General features: G+C 28.6%; 1 protein-coding gene across 1 annotated transcript in view; it reads right to left on the reverse strand.

The window, feature by feature from the left end:
* Positions 1–19,639, reverse strand: part of Dyrk2 (Dual-specificity tyrosine phosphorylation-regulated kinase 2) — a 79,502-nt gene that overhangs the window by 54,196 nt on the left and 5,667 nt on the right. The window contains exons 2-3 of the mRNA XM_088278028.1: positions 12,241–12,448; positions 5,078–5,241 (exon numbers count right to left, since the gene is read on the reverse strand). Coding sequence (XP_088134154.1) covers positions 5,078–5,241; positions 12,241–12,448 — 372 coding nt within the window. The remainder of the gene's footprint in view (positions 1–5,077; positions 5,242–12,240; positions 12,449–19,639) is intronic.

Below are 19,639 nucleotides of genomic sequence, written 5' to 3' on the forward strand. Positions count from 1 at the left end.
TAGATGAAGAAGAATATGTGAGTCTGAGTATTTATAGGGCTTGCGACCTGTCAAAGGCTGATTTAAGTGATCATTTCAAACATGTGTAACATTTACCGTTCTACCTATGATTGACAATTTCCCACCTAAAATTACAACTATCACTCTTGTGATTTTTCACAAAAACGAGGCTATATAAATTGTCAAATAAATAAATAAATACACTACTCCAATTTAGTTGTATTTATCCTTTGATTGATACTTTCTTATACATGGGAGTTTTCGACACCATGTATGATTGAGTAAGTTTTTATTTATTTATTTATCAAATAACTTCTTGAATTGTACTAAAGATTCTTCCCGAATTATTTAACATAACAATGCTCGAATGAATTTAACATAACATGATTTTCAATTTTGTTAAACTTGAAAATCTTTACCAGTTATTATATTTATAATATTTTGAGTATATCTAATTGGGTATATATAATTACATAACGTTATATTTTAAAACATTTTTTCTACACTTCAATAAGTTCGAAAAATCTCTTTGATACACACAATGCAAAAGACTTTATTAGAAAATAAACCTCTTTTAACGTCGATAAACAAATCCAATTAAAACTGTATACTCGTAAATCAAATTTAGAGAAGAAATAAAAATACCAATTTTCCAAAAGACTAGTATTTAGCTTCATTTGCAACATTTCCGAAGACTTTATAAATACGCATTTACGATAGCCAATTAAGGATTTGATTTATTTATGAAGCCGATGCGTGACTTTTAAATGATTTTACGTAACGTAAATACGTTAAGGCACTGTACCACACGTAAGAAGCAAATTTAATTAAAGCCGATTTGTGAAACACGTGGTGTGAACTTTGGTGGCTTTCTTTATCCTATAAATAAATATTTCTTAGTCACTAACTTCATACGTACACCACAATAATGCCCTTTGTGTCATCGAGGTTAACGTACAACGTATACGTAAATACGTATCCTCGTGTAATGTAACAATAATATGACGTATTTTACCCTGACATTCAATTTATTAAATTAAAAATATAAATACGCAACTCATCGTAAAGAAAATCTATAAGAAAATCATTATTCAGGTAGGTACAGTAAATACAGCTTTCGAGAAATTAATTACCCTTAATAGATTTATTCAATTCCTGTAAACGGAAGCTCGAGGAACGGAAATATTTTATCGTGTTTTATATTAAATTCATTAAATTTATTGTCTTTGTAAATTTAAGATCTTGATTTATGTGGGTAAGCAACGGGGAACCTTTTCAAGTATGAAGGTCATGATAAACTGTATCCATAATATACCGTATAATAATAATAAATATATAATACTAGCATAAAACGGACTTAAGTCGGAGGAAGGGAGAAAGTTACAAATTATTTTCATACCCGTCTCTCAGTTAATCGATTTCTATTGCTATGATGTTTTTGTTACATTTTAGTGAATACATATGTGTGTGTGTGTGTGTTACTAAAACAAAATTAACTTTTATGTAAACAAAAGAAAAAATTACATGCCACGTGGGTATACGTTTTACATGTATTTAACGTTTCGATAAACGAAGAATACGATGGACGTCGATAATAAATAAATAAGGTCTTATAAAAAATATTTAAATAATAAGCCAATTTGATAGGCTTTTCATTTAAATAAAATTTTGAATTTTAGAAAGATCGATTATTTAATTATAGCGGGTTTTAAATGTTACATTACATCAAATCTCTATTGTGATATGCAATAGTGGCACAACTTAGATGAAATAATGAGCGTTCTACGTAATTACTTTAAACGGAAATATAAAATAAAAACCTTAATTTTTGATGAGCAAAAAAGTAATAGGATTCGTTCCCCAAAACAAAGATTAAGCAAAAGGAAAGACCAAAAAGGCCAAATGTAGCCTAAAGGCTACAGGTTCCTCATTTGCAATGTAGGCGGATTACATCTTTTGCAACAGAAAAAATATTTATTTAAGCTTGATGGACTTTTTATAAAAATGGAAATTAGAAGAAAGAAACATGATATTTTAATTCAATTATTTTGCTTTATTTGATTCTGTGTCGATAAATAATAAAACTCTTATATTATGATAAACATTTTATTAGAATATATATGTATGTACATATGTGTGTGTGTGTGTGTGTGTGTGTGTGTGTGTGTGTGTGTGTGTGTGTGTGTGTGTGTGTGTAATGTAGCTCCAGCGCTGTCTTTATTAAAGTTTTCTTTCGTAAATGAAAGGAAGTATTTATTTACATATTTGAATAAATTATTCAATTATTAGTTTTAATATGATAGTTAAATATTTATTTTAATGAGTTATCAGGAAATTATAAATTGTGCGATGACATTAGAAATTGCTACCACATTAGGGGATATAAAAGTAATATTAAAAAAGTCGGTGTCTTTCAGCAACATAACGAGCGTTATTGGAATTCTTAGACTTATTCGTAGGATTTTTTACAATTATGCGCTGTTGGTCTTTACTTCCAAATATCTTAATTAACCGAAATGCACACCGAAATGCGAAATGCAGTGTGACATATCACTCGGGGCTACATACCTATTCTTGCAGAAGGACACACTAACTACTGGAAATTGGCACGATTCTCTTAAGGAACCAGTCAATCAGGGAACAGGAATCAATTATACTAAAATTGATCGACTGTAAGGTTGAAAATTGATCGAAAAGGTTGGAAATGATTACAAAATAAGTTATTTTGAATAATCAATCTTGTTGTCTATACCTGTATTTTGTGTTTAACAACTACGTGCTAATTACATACAACATACAAGTAATTACTCTAAACTAGCTATTTACTATTTTAAATATTTTGGAAAGTTTTTTTAACGCACTGAAGATTGTGAATAGCTTCTGGGAGGAAATTGTACTCTCACAATGATTATATACGATATATTTAAAGAAACATATTTAAAGAAAAGCCTTAGACATAAAATAACAATACTAATCTTTATTAATGAGTGCTTTTGAAACTAAAGTTACGCAAATAACAGCTTCAAAATCAATTCTTGAAATATTTTTAAGACACCAGTCATTTAAAATTTAACTAAGTAGAAAAAATATTTTCCCAAAATTTATTAACAATTTAAATTATATGTAAATTATTCCCCAAGTATGAGTTATCACAAACTTAATAAGTTATAATATTTTGAGCGTATTCAAATTTTTGTTCAAGGATTCTGAATTTAGCTCAGCTTAGGAACGATAGGTCATTATCTCTGTAAATACCCAGACTTCAATATTTTTATTTAACTTTATTGAAATATTATTAAAAAATCATGAACTAAATAAGTCATTTAAAAAGGTTTGTGATCCGCCCTAAAATCTGATTATTATTGGATTACTACGAATCAATAAATTATTTTTAAATTCAATTTATCAAAGTAGTACATCATGAACATCATTGTTAGCTTTTTGTCAACCCCTTTCCACACCCAATAATGGAAGTCAACGTGCGTCAGACCGACGCAGTAATAGCGTTGATTATTTGAATCAATTCTGCATTCCAGTTCTTAAAAATTATTAAATATTTTATTTTAAGGGATATAGATATCAGTGAAAGGATTCAAAGTAAAGAAAGGATATAATTTTATGTAATGAAATTTTCGTTTTCAAAAAAAAAATATAATTTGCTCTTTCGTCGAGATCTACTCAAATGCAAAATTTACTTTTAAAACCAAATAAAACTTTTTTGTTTGATGAATTGGTACGTTAAAAATCATAATTTATTGAAATATATGTTAATTTTGGTAAATTTGGTTACGCGTGTTTTAAAATTGTGTGCTTAATAATATGTGAAAAAAAAACACTCACTATTGCTTCTTCAGTTTATTCATTTGAACGTCTATATAAGTTATGTCCATAGTATTACACAAGCCCTGTATTCTTATTTTCATGGTACTCTTAAACGCTTTCGTGTTATTTGTCTCGAGACGTTTTCATGGATTTAGTGGCTCATTAGACGAGATGAATATTAATTTGATCTACCAGAATATTACGTTTACTCATTCAGACCCAAATTATTACAAAATATAAACAAACATCAAAATTTAATGACTTGTGCTACAGTGTAATAAAACAGAACTAAACGGATTTAAATTGCAAACAAAATCTAATCTTAACATTTAAAGGTTAATGATCCGTATTTTATCAATGAACTGTTAAAAATGACTTAAATACAGCCATTTTATTTGATTTTATGTCATTATAATTCAAATCTAGGACTTCGTTTTTATCACACAATTTTACGCTCATATTAAGCAACAAAAATACAATTTTAAACGAATGATATTAAACTTTTTTTAGATTTCAAATAATGGTAATCATTATTTTTAATGCAAATAAAATTTATTTAATACTGTGGCTTATAATATGTTACATTATGTAAGTAAAATTTAAGGTGTAAAAATAAATTAATCTAATATTTGTACTATTTGAAAAAATGACAAATAATAGTAAAATTAATATCGGGTACGCAAAGCGGTAAAGACACGAATTAACCTTACTACCGACAAATTTCATAATCACAGATCCATAATTTTTCATCGGAGAGAAAAACGTCTCTCCGTAAGGTATAAAATACAAGGAATATTTTGACTCTTACTTTATAATTCATTCATTTTTTTCTTATTTTTGTTACATGAAACACTTGTTTAAACAACAAATCATTCAACCAAAACTAAATATGTTTGATACTGGTAACATTGTGATTTGTAATATTTAAAAAAAATTACAAAATGCATTAGCAATTCTGGTACACTTTGAATTCAGGGCCCTTTTCACAGTACGATGTGATGAACACCGTAATTTAATGTCACTTATTTATTTATTTATTCATTTTAGGTGAAGAAAATTTGTATTATCTGAGAAAAAAATGGGGGGGTCAAAAAATATGAAAAGGGGAAAAATGACAGTTGTATATAATCTGTTAGACCTCCAATATAAGAAAACATGAATATTTTTAATACTGTAATTCATAGTTTTTGAAAATTTTCTTGATCGAGAGGATTTGATCAATTAAATAACAAATAATATGTAAATTTTTTCATACCTTATTATAGCTCCCATTATCGTCATCGTATCCCGAGTTGAGTGGAGCTCCCGGCCTTCCCAACACCTTCGCTGACTCGAGTCCTAGGTACCACACTTCGGGAAACTTATCCACCTCGGCCCTCTCGTACTCCGTCAGTCTACTGCCGTACACTTTGAGAACCTCTGAAAAAAGAGTAAAAATCTATATGAATTTATCTCTTTTAAAGTTCCTTTATCTCTTTTAAAGAGCAGGACTGATCATATTACCTTGATGTAATTAACGATCAAGTTAATACAGCGTCGATGTAGTACCTTATGCAACTTAAGGTTACAATGATTAAAGAAAACACTTGTTTTTTACCACTTGAGTTTTATTATAGACTACATGTTTCAGAAGTTAAACTTCCATCATTCAGGTCTGTATAATAATAAGTATTTATTATACAGACCTGAATGATGGAAGTTTAACTTCTGAAACATGTAGTCTATAATAAAACTCAAGTGGTAAAAAACAAGTGTTTTCTTTAATCATTGTAACATGTCTTACCACAAAGTTAATGCCGAAACAATAAATAAAACAACTTAAGGTTATTATAAAGAAGAAAAAAAGTTTATTTGATACGTCGCATATTCAAATTCTTGTAAAAAAATATATTATTCCATCAGACACTGGATTATTCATCCTTCTAATAATATGTATCAATATTATATGTATTATCAATATTATTAATATTTAAAGCATTTACTTTGTGGTTAGTCATTTTTACTTTTTTTTTTCAAAAATGTTAATAATATTAGTATATAACCACTCACCGAGATTTTTAAGTCTACCGGTTTCGAGATGTACCCATCTCTTCGTCAGGACAAGCACTACCACCATGTGGTAGACTTAAAAATCTCGGTGAGCGGTTATATACTAATATTATAAATATTTTTGTTAAAAAAAATGTATTATTATGCGTCTCAACGTACTGCTTAAAGTCTAAACTGTAAGTATTACGCAAGTATCATTTCCATGTTTCAAATCGCACATGTAAATATTAAATAAAAAATCAATAACAGAACCAAAACAACGTACAATACTTTCCATTGCATTTATTTTTCTTTTCAGACAATTTTTCCTTTCAGTGACGTTCTAAAGTAAATTAAATATAAATAATTTTGTCATTCTCTTTCTAGTTATTTTCAAAGGCGGTACATGTGAAAAAAATGCGGTAGTAAGAGAACCATTACTCATTTAGTAATCATCTGTCTATTCAAATTTCTGACACGTAATAATACTAATAAAGGCTTGAAATTTCGTTATCCAAGTAAGTATGTAACCGTACCTCATTTCAGTTAAGAAATCATTTTCAATAAGCTAAAAAGGCATATCGTATTTATATTTTATTAAAATATCACTAGGAAGTGAAATGAAAAATAATAACTTTTATTCAAATAAAGCGTACCTAAGTACGACGGTTCATTGATCATATCGTGAGAACAAGGAAGTTTTTTTTTTTTCATATACAATGTTTTTTTTTTAACATGAGATTCCATGTCAATCTAAAAACATATGTTCACGTCGAAACATTTCCTCGTGTTTTTTTATGCAACACATTTTTTGAATTATTAATTAATAATGTAAAAAATTAATGAATTTATATTTTCTTTTTTAAATGTATTTTAAAAAAAAATAAATATAAAAATCGTTGTCAGAAAATTCAACACTAACAATAGAAATTTTGCACGCAAATACCACATTTAGTTTGTACGATAATTGACCAAATATATGTGTATACCATTATTCTTTACATCAATTTTAAAATAAAATCAGTGGTAATCAATCTGAGTAAAAAAATTGTTTGATGTATATTTTTGTTATGACTTGAATTTAATGGTTATATTACAATAGCTTAAAGCTTTGTTGTATGAAGCTTTGTGTTATAGTTTACTTCCAGTCGTGATCTCATTTGAAATTTTGTTCGTGTCCAAGTCCACAAATATTGAACCCAATACTAAATTTGGATTTTAAAAAAAAATTAAAAAAAATTAAAAAAAATATATAATAATAATAAAACCCTTATACGCACCCCATTGGTGCATAGGGCACTGCTTCATATAAACGCAGTGTTATCTCGATCGTTTACACATGAAGGAAAGGTGATCAGCCCTTCACTTCAGGTACCAGTCCAGTACCAGTACAGTAAAAAAATCACATTTATTATTTTACATCAAGGGTTGTCCACAACCAATGTCTCAAAAGGGCATTAGCAAATTTCATATGAAACCAACAAGCAGAAAATCCCTAATAACATACTTTGCGGCTTCTTTAAAACCTAATTTATGTAATAAATAATACATATATGTAGAATTGATGTTATTTGCAGAAAAACTTTCTAGAATTTTTATTTATTCGGACGAATCTCTAGTTAATTGCATCGCGTGTCGTGTTCAATAATTAAAAGAGTTTTTTATTGTCTCGCGAGAACAAAAATATGAGCATCAGCAGCGAGATAGACACGTATTGTGATGGTAGACATTTTGTTTTACTTGTTACCATTTTGTGAATACGCAATCTGAATTCAAATAATATTTCATGGCACCAGCGGTGACTTTCACTAGTAGCCAAATTATAATTTTGACTGATGGAGTCAGACAGTTGACAAATATTTGTAGCGAATAAATAAAGAGAAGAGACTACAATCGTTCTAAGTGCCGTCTCCACATGAAAAAACACTCTTGCTACACAAATTCCTAAAATTTGACAAATAGTGTAAAAAGCTTCATTTTGAACGAAGTATTGTTTTTTTTTTCATTTTTGTAAAATTTATCAGAAGTAAAATATGACTTTATATAAGTATTATGTTTTGAATTCTTAACCTTATCCGCACCCAAAGGTGCATAGCGCACTGCATCGTATAGACGCAGTGTTATATTGATCGTTAAATACACGAAGATGATCAGCCTTCCGCTTTAGGTACCAGTCTAGGGCCATATTAAATAAACATTATACTGAAAATCACTTGTATTCATTTTGACCCTATTGGGAATCAAGACCTCCAGCATGTTAGCCTAGCGTGCTAATTACTACACTATAAAGGCGGACAAATATATTATATTATTAACATTTGCCAAAAATCCTAAGCATATTTTTGTGATATCCTTTGGTAGTCCCATTTTCATTATTCATACTCCACCGATAAGCAAATGCCGGTTTATTTTATTGCTTTCTTGTTAAATTTACTCAGTAGTACTTAGAACGTTTGGAACTTCCACCCCACAAACACGAGTTTCTTTTTCACATAATACGAAGAAGTCTTAATGTCATATAAAATCCAACAAGTATTTGTTCAAAACAACGCTTTCTATAAATTTGATATTCGAGTATCAAAGTTTACTTTGGTGTATAATTTAATTTGTTATGTGGAAATCCCCAACTTAAGAAATATAAGGTATTGTATTTCTCCGCTTCATTATCGTACGCCGGTTTAGTTTTAATAAACAATTTTAAGCTTATAGGATTTCATTTTGATTATATGCCTGGATACACAGTAATTAAAATGTATTAGTTTTTCAATTAATATTCGTTGCTTCGTGGATAAATGTTATGCTAAAACAAGATAACGATTAATTATACAGGTGGCATAAAATTAATCACCCACCCTATCGGAAGATGTTATAATTTTTGCAAATACCTTCGTACGACAATCATATTCGACAACTGTGAACACAAATATGTATCAATAATAGCAGTAGCCACATGACGGAAACTTTCTTTTTTCTTTACAAAAAAATTATTAGGGTAAATACAGATTTCCATCACTCTGAAATATTTTTGATATTTGGCAAAAAAAGTTATTCAAAAACGAAAATGGATGATTGATTTTGCCCTGAATCTGTTTGAATACTGCAGCTGTCTAGTTCACTAATGTCAAATATGATTGGCGTACGACGCCATTTGCAATTTTTCATTTTCCGAAAGGGTTATCTATTTTGTGCCACCCTGTATGTACACTTCGGGATCTTCTTGTGTTCATTATATAATGTTCACCTACGTATTTCTTTATTAGTGAACAATGATTTATGTATTTATAAATATACTTAAATTAAATAATGTCAAGTAGTACAAAGTGAAATCGATGAGTGATTGATGTTGTTACGTGTTAATAAGAATGTTAGCAAAAAAAACAGAATGTATTTGAGCAGCTTAAAATATAAATGATGCGTAAAAATGAAGTAAGGATTTCTATAATAAACACATTTGTAAACGTCCAAATATTACGTATTCATAATATTTACTTAGTCGCGTTTTTAAGGAGATTTAATGGGTTAAGTGCAATGTCTAAAATATCAATAAAATGCCAATAAAACAAGTTTTATACATAACAATTAATAATTTTAAGTAAGGGAGGTTTATGGCCGTTCTAAAAATTCGGTATAGGGTTGGATATGAGGAAAACTAACTTAATTGTTCAATCGATGTAATATCTTCTTGAATATCGTGTCGAATTACGAGGTAATATTTTGAAATTGCCATTCAGTACTTCCGCAGAGCGTCGGTGGCGGATTGAATATTTTGTAATTCTATTAAACCTAATATTAACCCAATTTTATTAACTAAAGTATAACAGAATACCTATTCACGTATAAAAGATCAAATCAACCAAACTGTTCGATCTGAACAGTTTTATCATATATACATATAATTTAAGAAGAGAAAAAATGTTAATTAACTGTTATATATTTATTTTTTGACATACAAATAATTTCAATTTACAATAATGTGACCTCACTAAGTTTTTTCGTGCCTAGGGAATATTTTACAAAGCTTAATTGTAAAATTATATGAAAAGAAAATTGTTTATGACATCCAATCAAATACGACATGGCCAAATGATGTGATCTATTTCAGATCTACCCACCTCCATAATCCATTGATGAATAGACTTTTAATACTTAATTTTGTTGATTAATGACCTTATGAATAACGCAAAGATATTTTTTTCAAAACAATCAAAGTTCTTTTGACTAATATTTCGTTTTGTTTATACCATAATACACCTTTCAATCGCCTGAAAATTAAAACACGTTTTCACTTCGTTTTTTTTAATCGTTAAATCGCAGAACTATATAATATAGAAGGCATATTCAGTCGGATATTTTTTGCTGAAATAAAGCGAAATAAGGCTTGTCACATAAGCGGGTCACGTTGTATGAACTGACAAAAACTTCACATAACAAAAGAGGGTGTCTCCGTTAATTAGGTTTGTTGGACACCCACGTATGGAATTACTGGAGAAACAACGGAAACATAATTAATTAATGTAAAACATAAAAGTGAAGCTTGAAATAATGATATTGTGTTAAGTTATTTTCCTTCTATAAACATTTATATTGGATTATGACAAAAAATGTGTTAATGAGTTTCTTGTTCTATGTATAAATTAGTCGAGAAAAATAACATAGTCAAATGGAACAAATGGAATCAATAACACCAATTTCCTCAAAAATTATATTTAGTTTTTGAGAAAATTGGTGAATTTGAAAATCCTTACATATGCATTTAAGAATAACTCACACAAATCAGAAGAAAACTCCACACAGCAACCAACATAAAATTCACCAATAACAAACACACTTTATGATAACAGACATTCAACCACAAGATCGAAAACATAAAAACACGTCGAATAAAATCAAACAATGTATCATTTGGTCAAAAGAAATTTGAATAATATGTAACAAAGCTGCATAAGCTGCTTTCATTATTCTTATTCATAAAATAACTACGTTAAAAAGGACTATTAATAATTGGATCAAGGAGGTGAGTAGTTTTGAAATAGATCGTATCATTCGGTCTTGTCATCCATGATTGCATGACTCATGAAAGAAAATATCTAACAAATATCTTTTTTTTTTAAATTTATATATATTGTTAAATGTGCCCTCGACACTCGAAAACCCAGTGAGAACACACTTTGAAATTCTGAAAAAAAATTATCTTCTAGCAGGCCTTCTAATATAATCATAACCATTTCAAATATTTTTTCATGTGGTGATATTTTTTCAACGAAAAATATCCACTCAAATCCATATCGTTAACGTTAACTTCAAATTTTATTTAGTTTTTAGCCTCATTTTAAAAGTTTTTTTTTGTGTAACAAAATTAGTTAATGAAGCTTTTAAAAAATCGTTACTGTATAATCGCTATGTTTATTATACGTCCTATTCTATTGTACTAAAAGCAACATTTTATTTTCATACATGATATTGAAAAAAAAACAAGTAAAACTTTTCTTTTGAAACATCCTACCTAGGTGGCGATATTGCTTTTTCTTAAACTTTTTATTGTCAAATCAAAAGGAAATGTTGAACAATAGTTTAAAGGCAAAACATTGACGTCATCGAAGATTGTGATACAAAATATTATAGGGTATTTTCAATCATTTGTGAAAAACCATTTACGTCATTGATAATGTTTCACGCGCGCCAAAAAGTAATCACCATAACAACAGACAAACCTAAATAATTGATACTATTTAAAATACGTCACAATTATTATCTATGTTTACTTTTACAAAAAGTCCCATTTCTCTACCCTCCTCAATTTATTACCCAACCAACCTCTATATATACCTGATATTTTCTTGTTCGTTAGATTTATTAATCACCTGTCGACGAAAACAACTGTAGTTTTCGAAACTAGTCGTGTGTAATGAAGTACAATTCAATAAGTGGTTTTAAAGAAGTGTTTTTTTTTTTTTTTAAATAAAACTATCAAATAGTTCTTATATAAATGCTTTGTTTTAATAATCACAAGGTGTTGATGAATTATTAGGATCACACCAGAAAATAACATAAAATAATAAATTTTAAAAAAAATGATATCTCAACATAGATGAAGGAGAATATGGAAGTATTTATTCCATATTCTTCTTCATCTATGTTGAGATGTCAAAAAATAATATGAAAATAACTCCTATAATTGGAGATAATCTAGATTTGTGAACAAGTGAAGGACACACTAAAAATGTTTTAAAAAATAGTTTTTTTTAATCTACTTTATTGAAGCGCATATCGTATACCATACAATTTTGCCTTCCCAAAGAGGAGATACTCAAATGCATATGGGTTTGGTGGTTTGGAATGACATTTCAGGGCGCAGTTATTGAAAGCGGTGGTAGCTGATGACTGAGTTACCTGCTGGCGTGAGGGGCACCCTGGAGGGGGCGGTGTTCCTGTTGGGCTCCTGGCTGGAAGGGGGGGACGCGTCGTTATTGTTGTCCCCGCGCCCCCCGCCGCCCCCAGCCCGGGGGGGCCCCGCGCCGCACACCCCCGACAGCTCCACGCTCAGCCGAGACCCCGACAGAGCGCCCAGCGCGGAGCTCTTCTCATGCTCTATCTGCAACTGGAAACAATACGCCATTGGGACTTTCTATAGAATACTGTCATAATATAAGATTGGAGGGCCTATTTTGGGAGGTAGAATAGCTTCCGCTTCCGTAGTGTAATGGTTGCTGCGTTTGGGACCGTGCTGAAAGTACCAGGATCAATTATCTCAATTACCAGAGGACAAAAATAAATAGAAGAGAATTGTCATTCAAAGATATATTAAATACTAAATATTAATTAATATTTATATCCTGGATTAATACCTAGAACATCAATAGGATTTTTTCAATTTTTTTATTTGTTTTATTATTTTATTTATTTCATTTATTTGTTCAATGTATATGTACATATACATACATACATTTTTATTTGTGAGTACAGTCATTTTTACATTCATAAATATACAATTTAAAAAAAAAAACAATTTAGCCACCTTATTTATCTCTAATACAAATAACAATCAACCTTTGATAAATTTAGACCAGTAAGTACCCCATACTTTATTAAATGAGGTTAAGGTCAGTTCTTTATAAACCTTAAATAATTTACTTATTTTTGTAAATAATACTTAGCTTTTAGATGAGCAAAAAAGTAATAGGATTCGTTACGTAAAATATAGATTTAGCAAAAGGTCGCACATAAGGACCAAAAAAGCCAAATGTTGCCTTGAGGCTACACTTTCCTCGTTTGTAATGTAACCGGATTACGTCTTTTGAAACCAAATTAAAATATTTATCGAAGATTGGTAGTCTATTTATTACAATGAATTAGAGGAATGAAACATGATATTTTAATTGAATAAAAAAATACGAGCGCAAAAGAAATTGGCTTCCACCACATTGGAGTGTAATAAGCTCAATAAATCTGTTATTTTTACATCCATATATGTAATATATAGAGTTATATATATATATATATATAAATATATATATATATATTTTTTTATATATATATATATATATATAAATATATATATATAGTTTGCGAAACACAGGTTAAGAAACACTGACAACGAGCATGGATTGAATTGATTTAAAAATCCGTATGAATTAAAATAGCCTAGTACGTCAAAAAGAGTCTCATATTCTGTACATTATGTATTATGATAATTATCCGACAGTTCAAATACATGGCATGTTCGAACAAACGAAAAAGAATAATTGAATAATAGGCTTACAAATTTGCATAATAGCTAATGCTTCATAATTAGGTTAAAATATGTTAAGGTCAAATATTATTCTTATCTAAATATAAAGGAAATCCTTTCTTTTTAACCTTGACTTTTGCCTTCCCCTGAACCTGATAACACGCAAAATGTCGCAATATATACCATAGAACCATCTATACTATTTATTATCCAACCGTAATTGTATTCTAATTGATTTTTTGGAGGTTAAATTTTATTTTAGCGTGCCGCGACTAGTATTCTTTGAAATATCGACGATACAATTTATTCTAGACTTGAAAAATGTTTACAAAGTCGTCATACTAATCGTATCGCAAATTACTGAGAAAAATGTTCAAGAGACATGGATAGTTGGATGGGTGGAACACATTTATATGTCGGATTAAATTCACCAAAAGGAATTAAACAAATAATGTTACAACCAAGGCTGGCACGTAGATTTTTTACAGTATTTTATTATTTTTTTATTCTATCATATACTGAAATATTCAGGACATATCAATATTATAGGTGTTTCGACATAAGATGAAATACCTATCAATTTTTTTTATGGAGAAGGATGGAAGTCTGAGCATCCCAGGGCTTACGACCAGGCATTCGGCTGGCTTAAGTGATCATTTTGTGCACTTGTGTAACGTTCGCCATTCTACCTATTTCAATGTTTATCTATGATACAGAGACACCTTTAATATTTCTTTAGCTTGCCCATGTTGAACCTCACTAGGAGTAAAAAATGCAAGCAAAATGATCATATCGATGACTGAAAACAATTTTCAGCTCACAAAACTATAATATTCGGAAAAAATATCCTAGCCCTACAAAAATTGGTTTGTCTTGGAGTTTGTCTATTGGAGTCTTAATTCATTACTGGATATTTACTAAGAATCTTACAATGATTAAAGAAAACACTTGTTTTTGTACCACTTGATTTACTAAAGTGGTAGAAAAACAAGTGTTTTCTTTAATCATTGTAACATGTCTTACCACAAAGTTAATGCCGAAACAATAATAAAATACTAAGAATCTCATTAAATTTGAAAATATATGGTACCTTCATCAACAGTATTGTAGAAAATTGATTTTCTTCCATAATATTTTTTTTATTTAATTTTTACTTATACTTTTACATTACATATTGCACTTCTAAATGTTTCTAAACACACGAAATGAATCTATTTTTCAAACCCCCAAATATTTCTAGAAATACTTTAAGGATGATTTTTATAGAAGGTTATTTACGTAAATGCAGTATTAACTTCAGAATGATTACGAATCCACAAAAAATACTTTTCAATAACATTCTGCCTTTATGATATGTGAATAATTATTTAGCCCTTTCGACGCCATGGTTCAAGTTTACATCCCCTTTCTAACACAGCTGAATTATGTTACATATAAAAATAAACTTTTTGTCGCATGACGTGTCAACTACCACCATGTCGTGACTTCTTGTTAATGAAATATTATCATAAATATTATTACATAATCAAAAATCTACAAGAAAAGTTATTAAATTTATCATTCAATCAAAGTAATGGTCTCACAGTTTACTTAGAGCATTATGTATAAAGATTACTGATTACTTGATTAAGATAATCTATTATTTCTTCATTCAAACGCATGAAAACATTAATTTTGTTTGAATTAAGATCGTTTAACCCCGATTTCGTGGATTAAGAAAAGGCATTTATTAAAGTTCACCGAAAACGTAACACCTTATTATTTTATAAATATGTTTAAAGTACTATTTATGTATGTACGCTTTGTAAAAAATCAGTTATTATACATCGTAAGATAGTATTCAAACATAACTTATAACTTCACTTTGTATAATAAATTAACGCTGCTCGATCCGATACATTGAATAGGATTTAGGAATTCATATTTTTTTTCATGCGTAATAGCTTTTTCGTTTTCGCACTTTAGTGAGAAAATGTGTGCCTACAGATCAAAAGCATTTAATTGCAAGTCTCGTTCGATATTACGAAGATTGTAAAATAATGCAATTTTTAATAAAGATTGCTAGATAGCTACTAAGTTTATGACGTACATGAATGAAAGCATATATTATTATATGTTTTATATAATAACGACTGAATTAGATTATCAACTCCAACTAGAAAATATATGTATTGAACGCGGAAACCCTACCAATTCAAATATATTTACAGCACAAGTTTTTTACAGAAGGTTAACCTATATATGGTACGTATCTATATATAAAACATACAAGTATTGATATATGTATTTATATATATATATATATATATATATATATATATATATATATATATATATATATATATATATATATATATATATATATATATATATACATATATATATATATATATATATATATATATATATATATATATATATATATATATATATATATATATATATATATATATATATATATATATATATATATATATATATATATATATATATATATATATATATATATATATATATATATATATTTATAAATTAATATTCCTTTATTTATTTATTAATAAAAGAAGCATTGATAATAATAATAATAATGTCTCAAAAAGACGAAGATATTCAGGCATTTGTCCGTAATAAACAACTATTGGTTATTGCCATGTTTTATTTTACATAGTTATAAAATACTTTTATGCTACCCAAACGTCATCTGATACAATGACACAATAATATCGCATTTCGAAACGTCACTCAATGTGTCCAATTTTCCACGGACCAAAATTGTTTTTCTTAATAATATATTAATTTAGAAATAGCCGAGTGCACGCAAACTCGTTAAAATGTCATTTGACACAGAAAATAAAATAGCCCGCCGTGTTAAGCAATTATTCTTATCGCCTTAAACTTAAAACAGCACTTTACTTTATTCAAATAGTAAATTGATGTACGATCGGGTTTTTGAAATGTCGACTAATGACCTAAATTTAAATGTAAAACACGATTTTATGTAGATTTAATGCGCAGAGAGGAAACAATAAATACTTGTCGGCCAAAATAGCGGTTAGGGAGGTTGACCACAATAAGACACCAAGTGAAAAATGATGTGCAACCTTCATGGGAAAAACTTTACAAGTAAGTACTTGTAACTTTTATCTTGCGAAATGTGTTATAAAATTAAGATAATACTTGTATATTGGGCCATCCCATAAGTTATGACATTTTTTAAAGAACTTTTAATTTTCAAAATTAAGGTAAACAAAGCTATTTTTAATCTACACTTTACTATCTTTCACTTTCTACAATGCTCTTTCATCAATCTAGTAGACTTTAATGCCTCTTTTCAGAAATTCACCAGAAAATATATTGAATTTGCTAGTTTTTATTTTTTTCCTGGTATCATTAATTATCTTCAAATATTGTTCCTTTTTTTTTAATTACATTTCCATATTATCATTACATATTTTTATACATTTCTTGGATGGACTTTTATGTATTTTATATTAAATAAATAAATCCTTCTTACCTCTGAACATTTATTTACTATACCTATCAAGGATAGACAGTGTCTTAATGTAAAAAAAAAACAATAAAATAAAAATAATAATGTGTGTGTTGAAGTCATTTTCAGAACTCCATTCATGTGTTGATAAAAAATAGTATATGCTTTAATTTTTGATACACAAAACGTCCTAATTATAATTTGTATATCAATGTTTTGTTTATTTGCCATTATTTTGCTCCCCCTTAAATAATTAATAAAATATTTTTTTTTTTTTTTTTTTTTATTCATTTAATATATTTACATTTTTATTTATAACATAATAACATTTGAATCATTTATACATATGTAGAACTTTTATATTTCGATTCGCTGTGCCTCTCCATAAAAGAGTCTGTGCTCTTGTGCTTGGAAAGGGACTTACACTCGTGGTTTAATGTTATATAATAAAAGATATAATAGTTTTTTTAATATATTTTTTTAAAGATTTAAATGTATAGAGCTTTAATTTTTTTCTTGAGGATTTTTATATCATCTATTTTTTTTATTTCTTTAGGGAGTTTATTGAAATGTTTGATTGCCAAATATTTGAAGTTTTGCTGAAATTGCTTGGTGTTGCATTTTGGAATAGAAAAATCGTTTGAGAATCTCGATGATAAATTTTTTGTTAAATTTAAATAGTTGTCACCCTTTAGTATTTGAAAAACTGCGGTTTTTTTATAAATGGATTCTATATTTGGAACTTGAAATTTTTTAAATAATAATTTTGTTGGAAATATGTTTTTTTTTTCAAGATGACCTTAATTATGGTTTTCTGTACTATTTTCACTGAGTTCAGTATGTTGTTGTATGAGCCTCCCCATGCAATAATGCCATACTGTAGTAGTGAGTGAACGATAGCATAGTAAACTCTTTTTAGGTTGTCGATGGTTAGTATGTTTCGGATTCTAATGAATATATATATGCATTTTCTTATTCGTTTTACTAGTTCATTAATGTGACTATGGTATTTCAAATGTTGGTCTATTATTACACCTAGATATTTTATTTCTTTTTTTGGACATAAAACAGAACATAAGTTTTTGCAATTTGAATCCCTGCAGTCACCATTGTGAATTGTAATTTTTATATTTGTCGGTATTTTGAGTTTATGGATACAAAATGGGATAAAGAATGTTTTATCTGTATTTAGGGATAATAGATTATTGTCAAACCAGAATTTTAGGAGTTTCATGTCCTTATTTGCGCGATCATTTACGGTATTCCAGTTGGGTCCGTTTATAACTATTGCGGTGTCGTCAGCATAGGATATTATGTTACCGCTGATGTTTTGGTGAAATATGTCGTTGACGTAGATGATAAATAGTAAAGGGCCTAAGACTGTACCCTGAGGTATACCGAAATTACTAGTAAGGGGTTGGCTATAGGCTTCATTGATTTTGACAATTTGGGTTCTTTCGAGAAGATAACTCTGGAACAGTTTTAAGGCTTTACCCGTAATTCCGACAGATTTTAGTTTTAATAGAAGTTTATCATGAGAAATACTGTCGAAAGCTTTTCTTAGGTCGACAAAAATTCCTATGCAGTTGAGTGATTTATCGAGAGAATCTTGGATGATGTATGATAGTTTGGCAATTGCATCTTGTGTGCTTCTTTTTTCCATGAATCCATATTGGTTTTCATTGATTATATTAAATTTATTTACATATGTGGACAGTCTTTTTTTAATGATTTTTTCAATGATTTTACCTATGTTTGATATGAGAGATATAGGTCGGTAATTTGTGACTGATTCTGGATTTCCAGATTTGTAGATGGGGATGATAATGGCTTTCTTGTAAATTGAAGGGAATATACCGGTTGTGAGGCTAAGGTTTATGATGTGTGTCAAAGGTTTAGAGATTTGTTTTTTTATGAATTTTAATGTATTAACAGAGTGTCCGTCGTATCCCGGGGCAGATCCTCCTTTCATATTTGTTATGATTTCTTCAATTTCCTCCTGAGATGTTATTTGTAATGATGCTAATATATTATTGGAAGTTGGAGTATCTGTTTTGAAAATATCGGAATTAGTTTGAGTAGGGATTTTTTGCGCTAAATTTTTACCAACACTGGCAAAAAAATTATTAAACATATTAGCAGTTTTGTGAGGCATTTCTAAGCAATGAATTCGTGAATTTTCGTTTGAGAGGTACATTATTTTTTTTTGCTGGGGGTGTTTTTTATCAATTATATCATTTATTATATTCCACATTCTCTTACTGTCATTTTCTGCAAAATCTATTTTTGTTTTGTAATATTTTTCTTTGGTATTTTTGATGAGAAAAAAAAGTTTTTTTCTATACAGTTTAAAATATTTTTTTAGGCTTTCGTTTTCGGGATTTTTTCTAATTTTTTTTATTAGTCTTTCTTTATGTCTTATAGACACAATAAGTCCATGCGTAATCCACGGTTTTATTGGTTTGAATTTTGATGATTTTTTTCTGAAGGTTTGGTATTTGCTGGCATTCATGATATGAGAATATTTTTCTTCGAATAATTTAAAGCATGTGTTTACATCGGTACATTGG

This window comes from Brachycentrus maculatus, unplaced genomic scaffold, assembly GCF_059751285.1.
Source record: "Brachycentrus maculatus isolate JH-2025_06_01 unplaced genomic scaffold, ASM5975128v1 h1tg000054l, whole genome shotgun sequence".
Lineage (NCBI taxonomy): Eukaryota > Metazoa > Arthropoda > Insecta > Trichoptera > Brachycentridae > Brachycentrus > Brachycentrus maculatus.